General features: G+C 39.0%; 1 protein-coding gene across 1 annotated transcript in view; it reads right to left on the bottom strand.

Moving 5' to 3' along the window:
- Window positions 1-4872: 4872 nt before the first annotated feature.
- IFT43 (intraflagellar transport 43) overlaps window positions 4873-18779 on the bottom strand; it is a 76522-nt gene continuing 62615 nt past the window's right edge. Inside the window, exons 6-9 of the mRNA XM_063290138.1 lie at window positions 7137-7209; window positions 6822-6897; window positions 5818-5880; window positions 4873-5127 (exon numbers count right to left, since the gene is read on the bottom strand). Of these exons, the coding sequence (XP_063146208.1) occupies window positions 5008-5127; window positions 5818-5880; window positions 6822-6897; window positions 7137-7209 (332 nt within the window). The 3' untranslated portion in view covers window positions 4873-5007. The remainder of the gene's footprint in view (window positions 5128-5817; window positions 5881-6821; window positions 6898-7136; window positions 7210-18779) is intronic.

The raw sequence follows: 18779 nt of genomic DNA, 5'->3' as shown, positions 1-18779 counted from the left end.
AAGTAACCCTAAGAAAAATCCTTCCTGATCTGCTGCAAATCGCAGAGACTCTTGTTAAGAGTTTCAGATCTGCCTGCTTCATCATGCTGTTTCTTCTTCTCTCTGTTGTAGCTGACTGAAATAAAGTGAGAGAGATTAACAGAGTGACAAAATCAAGTCAAAAGAAGTTGCTGGATTCAATATATGAATGCAACTGAAAAATATGCTATACATGTCAGTTTTGGAGATCCTATTTAGGATTTCCTGCTTTTGTGTTCTTCTGTTGGCTCTTTGCTCTTCCATTCTGTGTCCTTGAAACAATGTCTAAGAAGTTGAATGAAATAGCTTCTTTTCCTGTTTCAATTTCAATTGCCCAGTATTGGAGATCTTTTGTTTTCAGGCTGAAATGAAATAAATGTGTACGTCAGAAGGGAAAATGTGCATAGCTGGAAATATAGGCCATGTAATCTAAGGAGATTTAGGGTCCACTGCATCAACCCTGCCCAGAGGCAACAGAGACCTTCTGTCTTGGTACACAGTCCCTTCAGGTTTTAGAATGCAAAGATGAACAGCAGAAAGGCAGAGACACCAGGACACCAACTGGAGAGAAGAACAGGTTCAAATTTGACCCTAACATCAAAGACAGAAAGCATCCTTTCCTTGTAAGTCCCACAGCTTGCAATTAAGAAGTGAAATATACATTTTCTTTCTGTGTTTCCAGGTACTGTTGCCTGCAAAAGTTTAAGCACTACAGGTCAAATGGTATGTTTCACTGAATCCCTACATGAACAGAAAATGATACAATCTCTATATGGTACAAAATTAAACCCAATTTTCTGCAACTTTGAATACATACAAATTCAAAATAAAAAAGAAGTTAATATGGCAGGTGCAGAACTTTAGATACCCAGTTGATTCAGTTCTACCTTTTTCTTTTTCTACTGTACAGCAAAGTTGTTAATAAGACCCCAAAAGCAAATGACTGATTAGGTTTATTATTTAATTAACCAGGTGAAGACAATTCCACAGATAAACAAATATTTAGCCCTTCTAACCTCTCAGGTTGTGCTTGTTGCTCTGCCTACTTTCAAAAATTGTGGGATCCTCTGAACAGCTATCTGAGTCTTTGAAAATGAAAAAATGCACTCTTAAAAAGCAGGGAAAGCTATCAAAAATCTTGAATTGCTTCCAGCTAGCAATTTCAACTATGAGAAACACGGTTAAGAAATAGAAGTTACACAGAATTGTTGAAATTCAGGTAAGATCCCAAAGTTCAAGAAAAACATTCTCCTAGAACTGTCCCTAAACATGCCTGATCTGCACAGGAGAACCCACAGATCACTGCAAACAACCTGCTGAAGAGTGAAGCTGGCACAGGAGTAGTTGTCCACAGGTCCACAGTACACCATCATTTATACCACGATAATCCTCATGGGAGAGTTGTTAGAAGGAAACCTTTTTGTCCCCCCCATCATAAAAATCATCATCTAAGGTATGCACGATAAATCATCATAAGCCTGAAACATTTTGGAACCAAGTGCTTTGGACTGAAGAAACAAAAATTGAACTGTTTTGCCACTACTACACAAGAGATACGTGGAGAAAAAATGGCGAAGCTTTTGAAAAGCACCTTAACAGCAGTTAAGTGGCGATTCCCCAGTCTCGTTCCCAATTTCCAGACTGAATACTGATGGTGATGATGATGACAACGACGACGACAATGGTGATTCTGTGCAGAGATTCATGCATGCGAGGAGATGTAAGAATATTTCTCAGAGGGGTTCTGCATTGTTTTCTGAATGGGAAGACATTCTAAAAGCAAGAATAGAAAGACTCTACCAAAGGAAGCATTACAAAGTACTTACTGAAAGGGTGCACAAAGTTCTGCACCTGCCATATTCACTCTTTTCTTTTTCTGAATCTGTAAACCACTACAAATAGTAAGTATGCATTCAACTATGCAGAAATATATATTTAACTTAGTTACTACATGTACAAATTATGTTAACTTCTCAGGGATTCAACAAAACATACAATTTGACATGGGTGTCTAAGCTATTGCACACAGCTGTATGCACCTTCAATTCATTTGGCCCAAAATGTTAGAACGTGTTAACCACGTATAACATTAGTGAAGCCTTAATGTATCAGGATTGCCAAGATATGGTTACCAGCATATAATGCCAATTACTGAAAGCCAATGTGGTGTAGCAGTTAAGATATTGTGCTAGGACCCAGGTTCAAGTTCGCCCTCAGCTAAGGAAATTCACTTGATGACTTTGAACCATTCATTCTCTCTCACACCATGCTACCTTACAGGATTGTTGTGGGGAAAACCCAGAGGAAGGAATGTTATGTATACTGCCCTTTGCTACTAGAGGAAAGATAGAATATATGTAAGTAAAGCCATGTAGAACTTTATGCCATGTATTTGTGTGAATGGATATGTATGAAAGACAGAGTGTGAGAGTCCCACTCAAGGCAAGCCAAAAAGGCAGAAAGATCTGTTCAGGAAGATTTCAGCTTAGGCACTGTACAGAGAATGACAACTTCAAAGAATAAGAACGCAACATGATACAAGAGATACAGTTCTGACACCAAAAGATAGTTCCTGAAACAACTGGAGGCGGAAATGGCAATCTGCTGGAAACATATGAGGAAGTATGATAAAAGCGCCAAGATGGGATCGGAAAAACTTTGATGGACTGGTCAAGCCTTCTCTCATGCTCCCCAATCAAATGTTCCCAGAACATCTTATCGGACTTGCATCCATCTTGCAGCAACCCGTGTCAACCTGCGAGTCGACCGGCAGGAAGCGGGGGCATGGTTGGAGTGTGAATCATCTTGTTTGGGCTAGCTGCTCTTCGCACCAAGGTCATCTGCAAAGAACTGTCACAGCCTTCTGCTAGAACGAGGAGGGGGCACATACCTAAGGGGACAGTGGGGGGGAATTGAAGTTACTGTGATTTTAAAATGTAGAAATGCACGGGAAATTCCATTCACAACTTTTTCTCTGTACTGAACGCTACGTTCCATTAAAATAGATTTATAAGCAGAAGCTTATGAGTCGTAATTGAATGAATGCACGAGAGTTCCAGTCATCACACCTTCTTGGAAGACACACAATCCACAAGAACTGTAGTTCTTTGGAACCATCATCCAGAATAAGATACTATGCATGGTGGGTACCCTGCCTGAGTTCTTCCAGAATTCAGACCTAGCCTAGCCAGCTAGATTTTGCATTGGGTTGGTATGCAGGTTGATGTGAATGAATGGCGGTTTTGGCTCAGGAAAATCTGCAATTATTTCTACCTGTTTAAATCTTTGAATAAAAAGAGCAAACCTATGTTGGTCATGGAGGAAAGAAAAGGCAGTTGAATGAAGAAAGACTGTCAAGGAAAAGCAGTCTGCTTGTGAATTTAATACAAGACAATGGCTTGTCCCTTGTTTTTATTTACCCACGCATGTCCAAATAGGGACAGTTCAAATACTGGCTATCAACTCCCCTCTACTTCTTTTTCAGATTTTTCAGCAGCACAGCATTGGGAGGAAGATTGAACCACCCCGTGCCCCTGACTGTTTTTGTCACTCTTGACTATTCTCAAAAGCCATGGGGATGGGCAGGGAGAGAGAAAATGGGCTGGGCTGCTCAACAAGCGACTCAGCTGGCCTGCACATTCTTTTTTTCTTATTAATGAAATTGATGTTTCCAGATTCTCTCTCTCTCTCAATAATTAATTGTTATTATATTATTATATGTATGCATCACCTCTGCACATAAAGAGCCCAAGGGGATGCAGAATTAAAATGCAGGGACTCAAACCCTTCATTTGCTGTAGTTGTTTTTTATGCTTGCCACAGAGTAATAGATAGCTTCAGTACTGACAATGCCTGCCTGTTCCTTCCAGGCTGATTTCTGAAATTGGGGTGCCCAGTTATCCTGACTTCTCCTCCCCGTCAGGGCAAGTCAGTTCTCAAGCAGTGCAGCTATAGCAGTTCCTCCTCTTGGCTGGAGTTTGCAAGAGGGATCTGGGGGTGGGGGTGCTCTTGAGCAGGCTGTTTCTCCCTTCCCCTTGGGAAATATGGTTCAGCAGCCAACCAGCCAGGAAAAGAGGGAGAGGGGCTCTACTTGCACATACAAGTGGAGGGAGCTGGGAGCAGCTTCTAAAGGAACCAGGCAAACCTGGGAAAGAGCCATAGCTGTTTTGGCAATTTAAAACAAGGGGCTTCTTAGATGCATTTGCACATTCTGACAAATCTCTTTCAAAAGATATGCTCAGCCCTGCTGCTTTCCCTACTATTGTGGCTCAGCACGTCAAACAGAAAATTTTTCCATTTCCCTTTCTCTTACACCTACAATATACTGACAATGCAGAAACATGGTGGGTTCTTTTGTTGATGGCTCCATTTCACTGCCCACAGCATTCCTAAGTGTACTTTTAGCATAGATAAATTCACACATTATGATCTTGGGAAAGCAGCAAACCGCCAGCATATTTTAGAACAGGAAACTCGTACTCCCAGTTCATTTCCAAATTCAAAAAGCTCATGTGATATATGGTGCACTTGTGCTGCTTTTTGTTTGTGTTGCCTCTTTACTCATTCATTATTCACGTACATTTAAATAAATTTGAATATATGTTAGAGTCACTACTTAAGTGAGGAAAAGTAATAAATTGATTTAATATGCCTGGACTCATCTATGAACTATCTATAATGGCTCTGAGGATAAAGCATCACTTTTTAAGATGAGGCATACATGTATTTAAGAAAAACCATCTTAAGCTGGATATGTAAGTACTTGGAAAAACATTAAGTACTGAAGAGAATTGAAGGTACTGCCCAGTTAATAAAAATTATAACCAATTAACTTGAACACCAATACAAAACTCCTTTTGAGTTCTATTAGATATATTTCTGAAAAAACGATTGTTACATTATGTAGACAAAAATAATTCCTCAGTTAAATATCATACTAAAAAGGAATGTGTCTACAACTGTGCTTCTGTGCAATCAAATAGTCAAAGCTCAAGTATTCTTGTTCACAACAAGGTTCTCTTCTTTTTCTGACTGCCCAGAGTCCCATTCGCTTAGAAGTTCAGAGGCAACCTCTGTGTAGAGATGGTTCCAGTCCCAGATGACATCATCCTGTCAAAGAACGATAACAGATGTAAAACGTGTACCAATAGGGGAGAGATGTTTCTAAACATGCTGACACAATTCAAATGGCAGGGAAAAAAAACACTACAGCAAGGGCCCAATCCCTAAGTGCTAAAAATAATAGCGGGAGCAGCTCTCTTTGCAGGAGAAAGTCAGAAGAACTTCTCAGTTGAGCTTGTCTGCATAGAGATGGCTGCATAGAGATTTTTTTTTTCATTTTTTTAATCCTGCCTTTACTATTTTTGTAAATAACTCAAGGCGGGGAACATACCCAATACTCCTTCCTCCTCCTATTTTCCCCACAACAGCCCTGTGAGGTGAGTTGGGCTGAGTGAGAATGGCTGGCCCAAGGTCACCCAGCTGGCTTTCATGCCTAAGGCAGGACTAGAACTCATGGTCTCCTGGATTCTAGCCTGGTGCCTTAACCACTAGACCAAACTCCTTGACACAGTGGCCCTCACCCCCAATTAAAAAACTTTAGTAACATTAAAAGGTTGTCCAGATCTGGTGCTGAATCAGTGCTCTGATTCTGATAAGAAAATTTCCTAAGGAAACTGAGAAGAACTGAAATAGTGGCACTGGAACAAACATTCTTCAATCAATGCTGAACTGAAGGACAGGCCTAGCAAAGAGATGTGTTCATGTTCTTCTCCCTGTTCCATTTCAGAACAAACTCACCTCTCGTACTTCTTGCTCTGGTGCTAAGACTTTACTGAGCAGTTTGAGATCAATCTCTCCATCCTATGAAAACACATTAAAAATCACAGCTGCTCCAAGAGCAAGTAGCAACCTCTGCATTTTATCCACTAACAGCAAGGTAGTCCTATTCCTCCTCTGAAAAACACACAGAGCCAGCATGGGAGCAAAGCAAACCAAATGCACTAACATCTCAATCAAAAAACGCTTTCAAAAGCAATCACAGCAAGCAAACATTTGGAGAAGTGTTTTCTTCTTGGGTGAGGCTCTCTGGTTACAACTACATTACATCCTTGTAATTCTCAAAAATTATGGATGGAAGCAATAGCCAGGGCTGCGCACTTGGCCGAGCTGAAACTGTGGGAGGGGAAAGTGAGTGCGAAAGGCGGCAGGCAGTGGGAGCCCAGAAAGAAGACCGGCAGGAAGGGAGCTCAGATCCCCACAGCACCCGAGCGGACTGCTGGCCAGCGGCAGCAGCACCACCAACCATGCGCACGGAGCCCTGTTTCATTCCCGCCTCCAGGGGACCTTGGTTCAGCGCCCTGGCACACACTAGGGGGGCCACGTGGCAGTTGCAAGAGCTGGGCGGGGGGAAAACCCCCACATTTTGCTCCGCCCCCAGAAGGCGGGCATCCAGATTTATCTCCCAAATATAAACTGAATATGATAACCTATTATGAAAACTTGAGGGAAAGACATTCTGCCAAATGAACTATATAATTAAGGAATGTCCAAAGATGGTTAAAAGTAACATCAAAGATGTTGCATAGGCAATAAGAAGATAAGCTCACTAGATATTATCTAGTCTTCCAAGACCAAGGGCTCTATCAAAAGAGTGGGTAAAATATTCATATATTACGTTAGAATGAAAAGGGACATCTAGAGGGTAACAAATGTCAGCTTTTAGTGTCAACAGAAAAGGCTTGCTGCTACCTTCTTTCTGGAAGAAATATAAATAAATCTGAGTTTCCATCTGACTGCCTCACCAAGGTTTGGAATGCAGCATACTTCATGAGGTCATTGTCCAGGTCACGGTAGGTCAGCACTCTATTCACCTGAACACTGTGATTGGGGTTAGAGCAGAAATGAAATCAGCATCCTCCATCATTCACCAGGAAGCCTAAAGTATGGAGTTGGTCCTAATAAAAAAGCCTTTTATTATCTTTACTCAGCAGCTATAGCAGCTACTTCCTCTCTTCAGAGGAGCTGAATTGCCATCATTATAACACATGGCACAACATTCAACCAAGTGGGGCAGAAATTGATCCACACTAGACAGAACCAATTCTGGTTACAGTTACCTAGGGGGGGCTGCCACTTGCATGGCAAAGTCCTCCTCTTGTACTTCTTCCAAGTCAGGGATCACTGGTATATCTACAAGAGATAAAAGAGGAGTAAGAAAGAATTACTTTGCCAAGTTTATTTTTGGAGAAGCAACTTGGGGAGGGACCATAGCTCATTGATAGAATGTAGGCTTTGCACTCCGAAGGCCCTTTGTTCAATCCTTGGCGTCTCAAATGAAAAACATCAGGTGATGGAGAAAAGCTGGAACAGACAATTCTGAATCAGATGGACTAACAGTTTACCTCAAGGCAGGTACAGTACAAATATTTGTAGAAATTTTGTTTCTATGAAAAAACGTAACTTAATACAGTACAGGTGTAGGGAATCTGCAGATATTGTTAGACATTGTAGCCATGATAGCTGCTGGCACTAGGACATAAGTTAGGAACATTTTTAGGGACACATGATCCTTGCCCTTGTCCTAACCTATGTGACTACTAACATCCTCCTCTTTTTTCTTTTTTAACTGTTTAAGCAGACAGATATATGCTCTCGAAGAAAATTAACTATATTCCAACAGATAAAAACAAAAGAAAAAAAATAGTTGTTATGTGTAAATGGAAGAATAATCTTTATTTATTTTGCACAAAGACGCACACATGCTTACTCATAGAAACACAGGCTCCATTTACATTCCAGTATAATGAAATCTCCCTCAATCACATCATGTCTGCTTTCAGTAAACCAGCTCTTGAACACTTTGGTGCTAAAGTGTAAAGCTCTCACGCTTAAGGCACTGGCCAACCCTGTTCTCAAACCTGCCTTGTTCCAATTCTGAAATTTATTCTAGTGTCAAGGTTAGTCAGATGGCTAGGGAACTGGCAGGCTCAGCTGAAGTTTTGATTGTTATTTAATTTTTTTAAATATTTTTAATCTGTACATTGCTCAGGATTGTGGGTGGCCTACAAATGTGATCAATAAATAAAAAAATAATAAATCCTTCACACACAGTCTTAACTAAATGATGGCATTTTAGCATTGCAAAGCCCATTTCAGATTTGGTCTGTAACTCGGCTTTTGCATCAAGCCATTGATTGTTTAAGCACTGCCTTGCCTGCAACCCTGGCTGAAATTAATATTCAAGAGCTGGAAAAGTGCCCTTCCTATGAAGTCTAGTGCCCATATCCAGGCCTTTTTCAAAATCCCCTCTCACAGTTCCAAATGTACAGGTCCCGTCTTCACATTCCTTCTCCTCTGCAGATTCCTGTGACCTTGATGGAAACAGGACTGGTCCATCTGCAGTAGGGCAAGGGTTAGCGTGGACTTTTGACAAGGGTATTGCTTGGAGCAACCCACACAGTGGGATTTCTCTCTAATTGGCTGCCTGGTGAAGGGGCTGAATGAAAGAGAATCTGAAAGCAGAGCCAAACCAAAGCAAGAGACAGTGACAGCTTGGACAGTCTCAGCAGAGTTATACCTTCCACCTCCTCAACTATCCAAGGACTTGCTGCCTAAAGCAGAGTGGCTTTTAGCTCATAGCCAAATGAATAAAGAGGAAATGGAGCTGTTAAGATTCCTTCTTTAGCAAATCTATGCTAGAGTGATAAAGTATGCTCTGTAACAGAACTGAAGTTTTACATGACTGCATTTTGCTCTCAGATGCAAAAAATGCAGCCTCCAGGCTGCAGGTAGCCCAACAGGTTGAATGCATTTTACAACGACCTTCTCACAGCTTTCCTTTGCCTCCTGCTCCCATTTGCCACTGTACTTTTTACCTGCACTCTATTGCATTTCACATCACATCACTTTCTTTCTCCGTCTTTTCCATCCTGTCTTTCTGTTCCTTACATCTTCCTAGTAACGTTCAGTAAAAGGAGAAATCTGATGTAGTCGCCGAAAATCAAAAGGGCTACATTTCCAGAGTAACCTATTTTATTAAAAGGCACAAGCTTTCATGAACTACAGCTCACTCTATCAGATGCATGGAATGCCTAAACTGAAAGTAGGATTTAAATTGGGATAGGGGAAAAAGCGGGGGAAGACAGGGTAGTTATGCAGATACAGGTTACTGTACTTGTGTGGCAGATTACAAGTACCATATCAAGTAACAATTTTCATGTGTTAAAATGCCACTGTGTTTGTTAAGACCTTTTGAGATAGCCTGAAACCTTTTGATGTACTGTACAGTATGTGAGTTCAGCAATCTCTCACTCAATTGTGCTGGTGACGTTTCTTTGTTCCAGAACTTGTGTCCTGAAGGGTTAAAATGCTCTACTTTTACTTTGTCCTTTTTATGAGTCCTGATGTCAAACTTGTGTCCATTAATTATTTTGTGCAAAGTGTGGCCTGTTTGTCCTACATAGATCCCAGAGGGGCATTGCTGGCAGAGGATAGCATAGATCAGTTAGAGGAACAGCATGTGAAGGCATCTCTAATCTTGTGTGTGAAATAGTTGGGACTTGTGATAGTGCTGTTGGTACAAAAAGTGGAGGCATCGTAGACATCTGGTTTGTTGCAGGCTCTAATTCCCATGTCAGCATCATTTTCATGTTTCTTCTGATTGCTTGTGAGAATCTACTTCATGTTGTGTGATTGAATGTATGCAAGTTTGGGCTTGCTACCCAGAGCCTGACAAAAGTGGCATTGTCCAATATGAGTTGTAAGTTATTAGTAATACGTTTGAGTGGCTTGAGTTGTGAGCTATAGGTGACAACCAGTGGTGTTCTCTTGTTTTACTTTTCTGATCTGTCTTTTAATAGGTCTGCCCTGGGGATCGATCTGGCTCTACTGATTTGTCAATTGATCTTGCTAGGTGGGTAGTTCAGTCTCCTGAATTACTGGTTTAATTCCATCAGTTGAGCATCTCTGTGAAGCATCTCTGGGTCAGAAGAAATGCGGTTGTAACATAAAGTCTAGTTATAGACAATAAATTTGGTGGTGTGTTCTGGTGGAAGATGGAAGCATGTAGGTATGCGTGCTTGATGTGGTACCATCAATCTCCCCTCCCCCAGTGGACATCCCTGTGCTGCTCTTCTCCTCTATTCTGCAGCAGCAATCTGTATCTTCCTGTCTTCCTTTTGGTCCCAAAACTCAGTCATGGTGTTCTTTACCTCAGTTGTCTCCTTAGTGCTGACTTAGCTCCCTCTACTGGGCTTGAAATAAATTATAAATGGGGAATAAAGTACCATATTTCATCATAGGAACACAAAGTTTTTTCCTTGAATGGGGGGGGAGGATTGTCTTACAATAACTAAGAATAGAAGTTGTTGTTAAAAACAAGCAAATGGGTGGAAGGTAAGCATGGATGCCTTTGAAGATGAATCACAACTGGAAGGGATTACTTGATTGCTGATTTTTATAATTGTGGAACCTTATTTTATAGACAATGAATTTTAATCAATAGTTATTAATACAATTCATATTCATCCATTTTTGTTGTTCTAGTCCTGCCTTTTTTGGAGTGTGGCTTCTAATAGGTATAGATACATGTAAGCACATGTACATACAAGGTAACAGATGTATACATTTTTGTGAAGGAGAACATCTCCAGGACCGGTTTCAGCTGGGAGGACAGGATGGGTAAACTGGTTATGACAAAATATTTTTTTTCCTATCTATATTTTCTTTTTGAGGAAATTATCTTAACTTCAGGGTCATCTTCCTTTGGAGTGATACAGTACATATCAATTTTTAAAACTTGGTGTGGGTGTGTGTATATTTGAGGATAGTAAACTACTAAAAGAAAAGACATGCTTTATTTAGTACAGTATGTTTGTATCAATATAGGTATGTATGAACACATGGGTGCACTGTTTGAATTATGTGTGTGCATTACTTTAAAGCTGTGTTTGAGTACATTATTTATGTTTAACTTTTTATTTCACATGACCATGTCCACTTTGAAGTATACTTTCCTATGCCTCTCAAAACTATATGTACCCATTAGCTAGATGGAAGTTATGTTCCCTGCTCTACCTGAATAAGGTATCTACTAGCAGAGACGGACAATAGCTAAATCATTAGGAATCACCTACCTAATATTCAGGTCCTTGCATAAGTCACATACGTTGTCTTTAAGACCCAATACTTTCATAGAGTAACTTGCCTTTTGAGTGCCTCTAAGAGACTGAGTGTCCAAAAATGCTAGATCAGAGCTGCAATGCCTGAACATACTAAAAGCCAGGAATTAAAACTAATAAACTCAGCAGCTATTAAAGCAAGCAGACAAAATTCACAGACCACGGGGCAACTTCTAATCTAAGTAATGAATTGAGGTCAATTCATACAACTCATTTAATCTTGCAAGGCCTGCTGTGAGGACTGAATACAGTGATGGCTATCCAACTGCTTCACCACAGGACTGAGATTGCCAACCAGTCAAGGCTGAATTGAATTCATCATATGCTGGTTATACTAAAAAGACTAATGGAATTGGTCCTCTACAACAAACCAAAGCTTACAAAATGTAAAATGAAGAAAAAAATATCAAGAATGAAAAAGATTCTTTCAGCTAGCAAAGAGAATACTGTATAAAATTGAGCAATAAGAGTGGCTATCAAAACTGCTTTGTTTTATCAGAAGCATTATGGAGCCATAAATAATAATTTTAATAAAATATCCTGCATTATCAGAAGTGGGTATGATAACATTAAAGAAAAACCTCTAGCTTTTAGAGATATTGTTTACCTACAAAATGTTGTTTAGCATCTCAGTATTATTATTTATTTATCAGATTTGTATAGCCATCCATCTCACAGAAAAGTGACTCTGGGCAGCGTACTACATTTAATTAAAAAACCAATAAATATAAAATTCCTTTACTTAAGGAAGTAGAATCAAGAATATTGGAGGAAAATGACCATATAGTACTGAGTCCTTGATTTTAAGGGAAACCAAAATGAAGTGTAGACAAGTTTGTAACATGGACGTCAAATGAATCCTGAGCAATAATACATTTAAATTCCATAAGAAAAGGAATTCAAAATTGACTGGAAATGTTTTTAAAATGTTGCAAACAATGGACAAAAAGGCAATAGGAAAAAAACCCCAATGTGGCTGCACATATTCTGGCCGAGAAGTAGAGAACTAGTGAAACACATAATGATTGAAAGAGGTAAGATAGCCTATCCTGAAAAAGAGGATCCAGGGAACTACCATCCAGTTAATCTGACATCAATACCAGAGAGGATTTTAGAGATTGATCTATAAGCACCTTGGAAATAAGGTCTTGCCAAACTAACATGATCTCATTTGTTGAATGAATAATTTCTGTAGTAGAACGTAGGAAAGGTGTAGATGTTACATATGGTTTCAGGAAAGCATCTGACAAAGTACCCTATGACATTCTGATTAACAAGCTAGTTAAGTGTGGGCTGGATGGCATGACAATCAAGAGGATGTATAGCTGGCTCAAAGCATATATTCAATGAATGCTCAAACCTGTTCTTCATCAAATTGGAGAGAAGCATTCAAACTAGGCCATTGTACTTTCCAATTTTTTTTAATGACATCGTGAAAGGAATACTTTTCCAAATTGCAGATGATACAAAATTGTATAGGCCAGCTAATCTAGGCAGAAACAAAATTCAATAGAATTAAATTTAGCACAAGGAAATGCAAAGTTTACATGGAAAGTAACAGCTTAACTTTATTCTTCATTGGTCAGGTTCCACCTTAACCTGCCTTACGTTAAGGCAGGCAGATTCCAAAGGAATGGTAGAGGAAACACTTTCTAATGATAACTTCAGTTCAAAAATAAAATCAATTACCAAAAGAAGAGACGTTTCACTTCACTTGATCAGTTCAAGCAGAATCCCTGTACTGAGTAAAAGAATGGACTTGATGACCTTAATGGCTTTTTCCAACTCTTTGGAAGTTCTTCCACAAATTAACTCCGTATAGACTAACCTACATGGTTCAGACTACTGCGTGCAGAGAACATAATCAGTACAAGATGCAAGTGATCAGAAATGATGATCTAAGGCAACATGTTAACTTTGCTATTTTTCTTTAGTTCTCAATAATATCAATAGCATTTACTTCTGAAACCTTTGCATTCAATAGGTAGGTAGGTAGGTAGGTAGGTAGGTAGGTAGGTAGGTAGGTAGATAGATAGATAGATAGATAGATAGATAGATAGATAGATAGATAGATAGATAGATAGATAGATAATAGGTTTAGACAAGTTACTCTAGACAGAGGAACAGAGAAGTCTAATAACCACATCTCAAATATATGCATCTCAGATTAAACATTCCAAATCTGTCTAGAGAATTCCAATTATTGGGCTGATTAAAAATATACTGAACAATAATTAAAGTAAAATATAGAAAGTGGTACTTAGTTGAGCCCCTCTGAAGCAGCGAAGTCTCTAGATTTTCAGACTGTGGGCCCAAACCCTTCTAAAGGAACAGGGTGACACATATTACATACAGAGTAAGACTGCAGAAGGGGGAACTGGGTGGATAGAGTTCCATGGCAAAGGATCATTACAATTCATATTACTTTCCTGGGAATGACTATCCTCTGCCTGATGCTTATCTGATAACAAGAGTTTAGGAAGAGTTGCTGCTTTGTTCTAACGTTGCATGGCATATAATCTTATGGCAGGAATGAAAGGACATGGCCCTACAAAAGCACTAAACTCCATCAGTCTTAACCAGGATGGCCAATGGATTGTAGGTTTAATATTATAACATCTAGAAAGCTATAAATAACCCAGCCATGTTTTAGGATGAGAAGAGATATCCTTTTCCAACACCAGTATTAGTTTAATGGTCAAATCCACATATCATATATAGCAGTGAACTGAATATGTTTATTTATACATAATTTTGCTCATATGTTCATTGTTAAAATCAATTCCAAAGCAGCTGTACTGTCACATAAAATCCACAATGATGCTGATCTGTGAGGAGAAGGCAGAAACTACATTATGTTTACATTTATGTAAGATTATTTTTCTTCCTTTTGTTTATGTCTTCAAGTTATAGGATCCTTCACTTTTACAAGGGGTTGTGCACCAAAGTTCGAAGTTGAAAAACAACTGTTAAGTTCCCTGCAGAACTTTTTCAAATTCACCCAAACTGTTATGGGACAGGCTCTGATCCTAATTATTGACCTGTTATTTTCAATAGCCAAATTAGAATACAAAAGTCTCCTAGTTATCATCTAGTTTTTGCTATAGCCACAGAATACAAGAATATAAATCTCTGATAATGTTTATATACTGTACAAAACTAGAGAAAAGCAGAGCACATAAAATAAGAGATTTGAAAAGTTAACTGACCTGTTTTGTGCAATGAGAGGCTTTAAAACGAAAAGAAGTTGATTTTTAAGTCATGGAACTTCAGCCACATGCAATTCTAATTTCTTTACTACTGCAAAACTTTTTTTTTTTTTTTTTACTAAGTGCTGTTACCTTCTGCATCACGTTTAGGGAATTTTAAACAGGCAAATGGAAGAGGGTCTGATTGAAGATGAAGTTAAATGAAAGAAATTGGTCTCATTTAGCACATGACAGGATTCATCTGTGTTCTCAAGTCCACTGAGGTAGCATCATGGGCGTTTCATATTCATGAGCTGCTGCGACACTGTGTCCCCGCATTTACAAAGCACCATGTTCAGCAAATTCTGTCCCTGTGGACACCCCATGCATTTCATGGTCCTGTCAGAGAGACATCAAAGACTCCAGTAACCAAATACTAGAAAATAGCTTTAATTAGCAAATTTCAATCTGATAATTATTTTTCTTCTAAATAGATATAAGAAGAATAAAATTAGAAAAGCAGAAAGCAACAGGCTATAGCCTTTAAAAACTGCAAGGAATCAGGAATGGAAGCAGGACACAGATAAGACTGCTCATTCACTTTTGTAAGGACACTAAGCAAGCTGATGAAACATATGTTCCCTAGGAACTATGTACTACTGGCTACCATACTAGAAAAACATCTGAGAGTTATAGTTTATTTTTTGACATCAGCCTAATATCCATTTGTGGAGTATCAGGAAGTGGGTTTCAAATCTTTTCACTAAAAACAAATCCAAAGCTTTAGAAAATCAAGGAAAAAATGAAAAAGTATAATCCATCAGCCTCAGAACTCTTCTGAAAGCTGGGCCTGTACTGCAGCAGATTGGCTTCCTAAAAACAGAGATTAGTCATGTCAATATATAACATTAAACTGTGATTTACATTAATCCTGGTTTTATTGCATTGCTCATGAAATGTCAACTGACTCTCAGCATCCCAATTGTCTTTGTACTATCTCATCTGCTTGCTTACCACTGGACTTACTGCAAAAATTGCAGTGAAAATTTGAAAACTTGAAGAGCCAAAGAAAAAGAGTCCCCCTCCCCTTGAACCAACCCAAACAGGACTCCTGACCGACTTGGCATAAGCTGTATTCAACAGCTACCTTATTATAATCTTTTCCCAACCTCTCAAATATATCGGCTCTGTACAGAAATGTTTCATTTAACTATTCCAGCTATAAGTAGTTTGGAATTATCTTGACTGACAAAATTACAAACTTGCACAGTGTGGTCAGTCTGAACTGCTCTTTCATGTTAACAGCAAATTTAAGCATAAGGTAAAGGTAAAGGTTTCCCTTGACGTAAAGTCCAGTCGTGTCCGACTCTAGGGGGCGGTGCTCATCTCCGTTTCTAAGCCTTAGAGCCGGCGTTGTCCATAGGACACTTCCGGGTCATGTGGCCAGCATGACTCACGGAACGCCGTTACCTTCCCGCCGAAGCGGTACCTATTGATCTACTCACATTTGCATGTTTTCGAACTGCTAGGTGAGCAGGAGCTGGGATTAACAACGGGAGCTCACCCCGCCGCGCGGTCAAAACTGTCCATTTATTCTTAAACATTTTCTTTAAAATACCTTGAAATGGAATGGAGGCCCTCTGGATGCTCCTTAACACTCCCAGTAATCCTTACTATCAGCCAAGTGGGCTGCTGGATAGTTCAGTGATATCTGGACATCTACAAGTTCCCCACTCTAGCAGAGTATCTCTACCTTGTTGACCAATCTTATCCCAAAAAGTATATATCAGAAATGTCACTCCTTCTGGATTCAATGATAGTTTGACAGTGGATTTGCACTCACAGCCATTCCTGTCTAATCATGAATGAATGTAGCTCACAAAAAATCACCCCAAGAGGTTTTTCACACATCTTGATTCTAACATTTTTATGAATGCAATGCTTGGTTCTAAATTATAAAGGTTACATGGGTATCATTTCTGGAGCTTTCTTCCTTTAGCAATATAAACTTAGGCAATTTAGAGATCTCTTTTACTATAGTAGAAGGTTGGGTGGCATGCAGCAGGGCTATACATGCTTCAAAAATTAATTGGAAGAATTAATTGGAAGATATAGTTAGAATTTTGAAAGCACATTGTAGATACGAAATAGTTGTCATGGTGGACCAATCACAAAACAGACATCTATTGGAAGGCAAAGTATTGGGCTTCAGTTGCCCACAATCTTATTCTAAGAATGCTTCTGTGTCTATGAAGGTTCAAAGGTGTTGTATAAATAGAGATTATGCTTGAGGCTGATGTCCTGCAACATGCTATTATCCCTGCAGAACTTCTGCAAATTCATCCAAACTGTAAAGATCTTCTAATAATCATTTAATTATTTGATACAGTCATAGAGTACCAAAGTACAGCAGCATGCTGTTATCCCACTCACTTTTTAATTACTAGAAACTGACTCTCTGCCACTAAGCAAGTACAGCATATGTCTACCTTGTCCTCTTAGGCAAATCTGAGACATAAAAATTGCCTCATGGCCAATGTAGTGTGTGTGTGTGTTTGTGTGTGTGTGTGTATTGCTATTATGCTATAAACTACAAGTAAACAGATTTCCTAAAATATACCTATTATAAACAACTGTACTTTGAATGGCCCCATCTGATCAATTCTGTATAGCCTTGGAAACTAAACAGGGTTAGACCTGGTTAGTACTGAGACCACAGACTGCCAGGAAATCCTGTAGGCTGAACTGTAGAAGTCAAAAATTGTAGACCGGAGGCTGAACTGAGAAGTCAAAAAAATTACAGAAGAAAACAATGGCAAAGCACTGCATGAGCACATTCTTTCATCATTAAATCTCTAAGAGTTGAGCTCAGTTTGAATGAAACATTCAGCTTAAGTGTCATTGTTAATGGGTATAATTTTATACAAGAAACTAAGGCAAATAATTACTTTCTTTTGCATTTTAACAGCATGAAGATATACATTTAAAGGTGCAAGACAATAAAGAATCATAGCTATGAGATAGGCAGCCACAGAAATCACATAAACAAGCAAACTGCCAAGTCGCCAGCTTTCCTTGGCTTTTGGAAAACTTACATCTAAGAGGGTTATAGGAATGCAGCCAGAATAAATTTGTTAAAGGCCATTACTAACCTGAAATTAAAAAGTTTATAAGACTTGGTAGCAATGAAAAAACCTGGCAATGCCCAGATGACTATAATCAGAACTCACAAAACTACTGTCACAGTCCATCAAATGGGTAAGCGATTGGAACTCTGGATAGAAGGAAGCTCTATGAATCTCTCTCTCTCATAAATTATTTTAGAGAAGTTTGTGAGGAAAAGTGTCATACAAAAATCTGGAAGGTGAGAACCCAGTTTGTTTTGTAGGAAAGTATGGCAATGAGAGCTTAAGAAAGAGCAACCCACCCACCCCTATCTGATTTCTGTTTTTTCTGTTCTGCTTTGTTCTATGCTTGGAAGCCAACACAGACCTTCTAGAAGGTACAAGACACAGAACTATTCCAGAAGTACCAGAATCTGTACTTTCTCCACCCACTGTATAAATGTTATATTTGTGTGTGTGTCTGTGTCTGTGTCTGTGTTTCTGTGTGTGTATAAATTTTATCACCTAAGTGATAAAAGGAGACCTGACAGAAGCAAATGTGGGAGTTTCAGCTAGAACTGGCATGTGTGTCTGAAAACTGAAATTTCATCTAAAGAAAAAAAAAAAGACTCAAATCCAGAGAAGAAGATAACATGAGATACCAAAGAGGAGAAGCTGTAGCATCAGGTTATCAAGAAGACAAGCAGAAATGGACTTCCAATAAGATGTGATGTACTAAAATGCAATTTCTTTCTCTCTTTCCCCCCAAAATAAATAAAACTTGTGGACTGTGTTTGAAATGAGCTACTAAGCAGGAAATTAATTCATACCATTTTTTGCCACTACTGGTATTCTGGGAAATCGATAATACCTTATAAACCAGGAAGTGCCTTTGTTTTTTTCCTCCGTTCTTCTGCTACAGTACAGATCTCCCTTCAACAGCCCTTTACACAGCTTCAGCTTCTAGAGAAACTGTCACAGAGCTGGGGCATGGTAATTAAATAATTATTCACCACCCTCACTAGTTGGAAATTGTGGCTGAAAGTCCAATCCAGATGGGAACTATAGAAATTCCATCTAATGTTCTAGTTTGGGATGTTAGCAGTTTTCAGATTCTGGTTATACTATGAACTACCAGCTGGCAGTCGGGCGGCATATACTGTACATTTAATAAATTATTATTCCTTGTCTTTCAGAATATGGTGATAAAATTGATAAGAACAAAAGATATAGTAAGATTAAGAACAAGAAACTAAGCTTAAATAAACTAAGAAATTAATTATAGTTTT

This window comes from Candoia aspera, chromosome 1, assembly GCF_035149785.1.
Source record: "Candoia aspera isolate rCanAsp1 chromosome 1, rCanAsp1.hap2, whole genome shotgun sequence".
In the NCBI taxonomy this organism is placed as follows: Eukaryota; Metazoa; Chordata; class Lepidosauria; order Squamata; family Boidae; genus Candoia; species Candoia aspera.
Note: the sequence above shows the minus strand (reverse complement) of the source record. Positions and strands in the feature narration are given on the sequence as shown.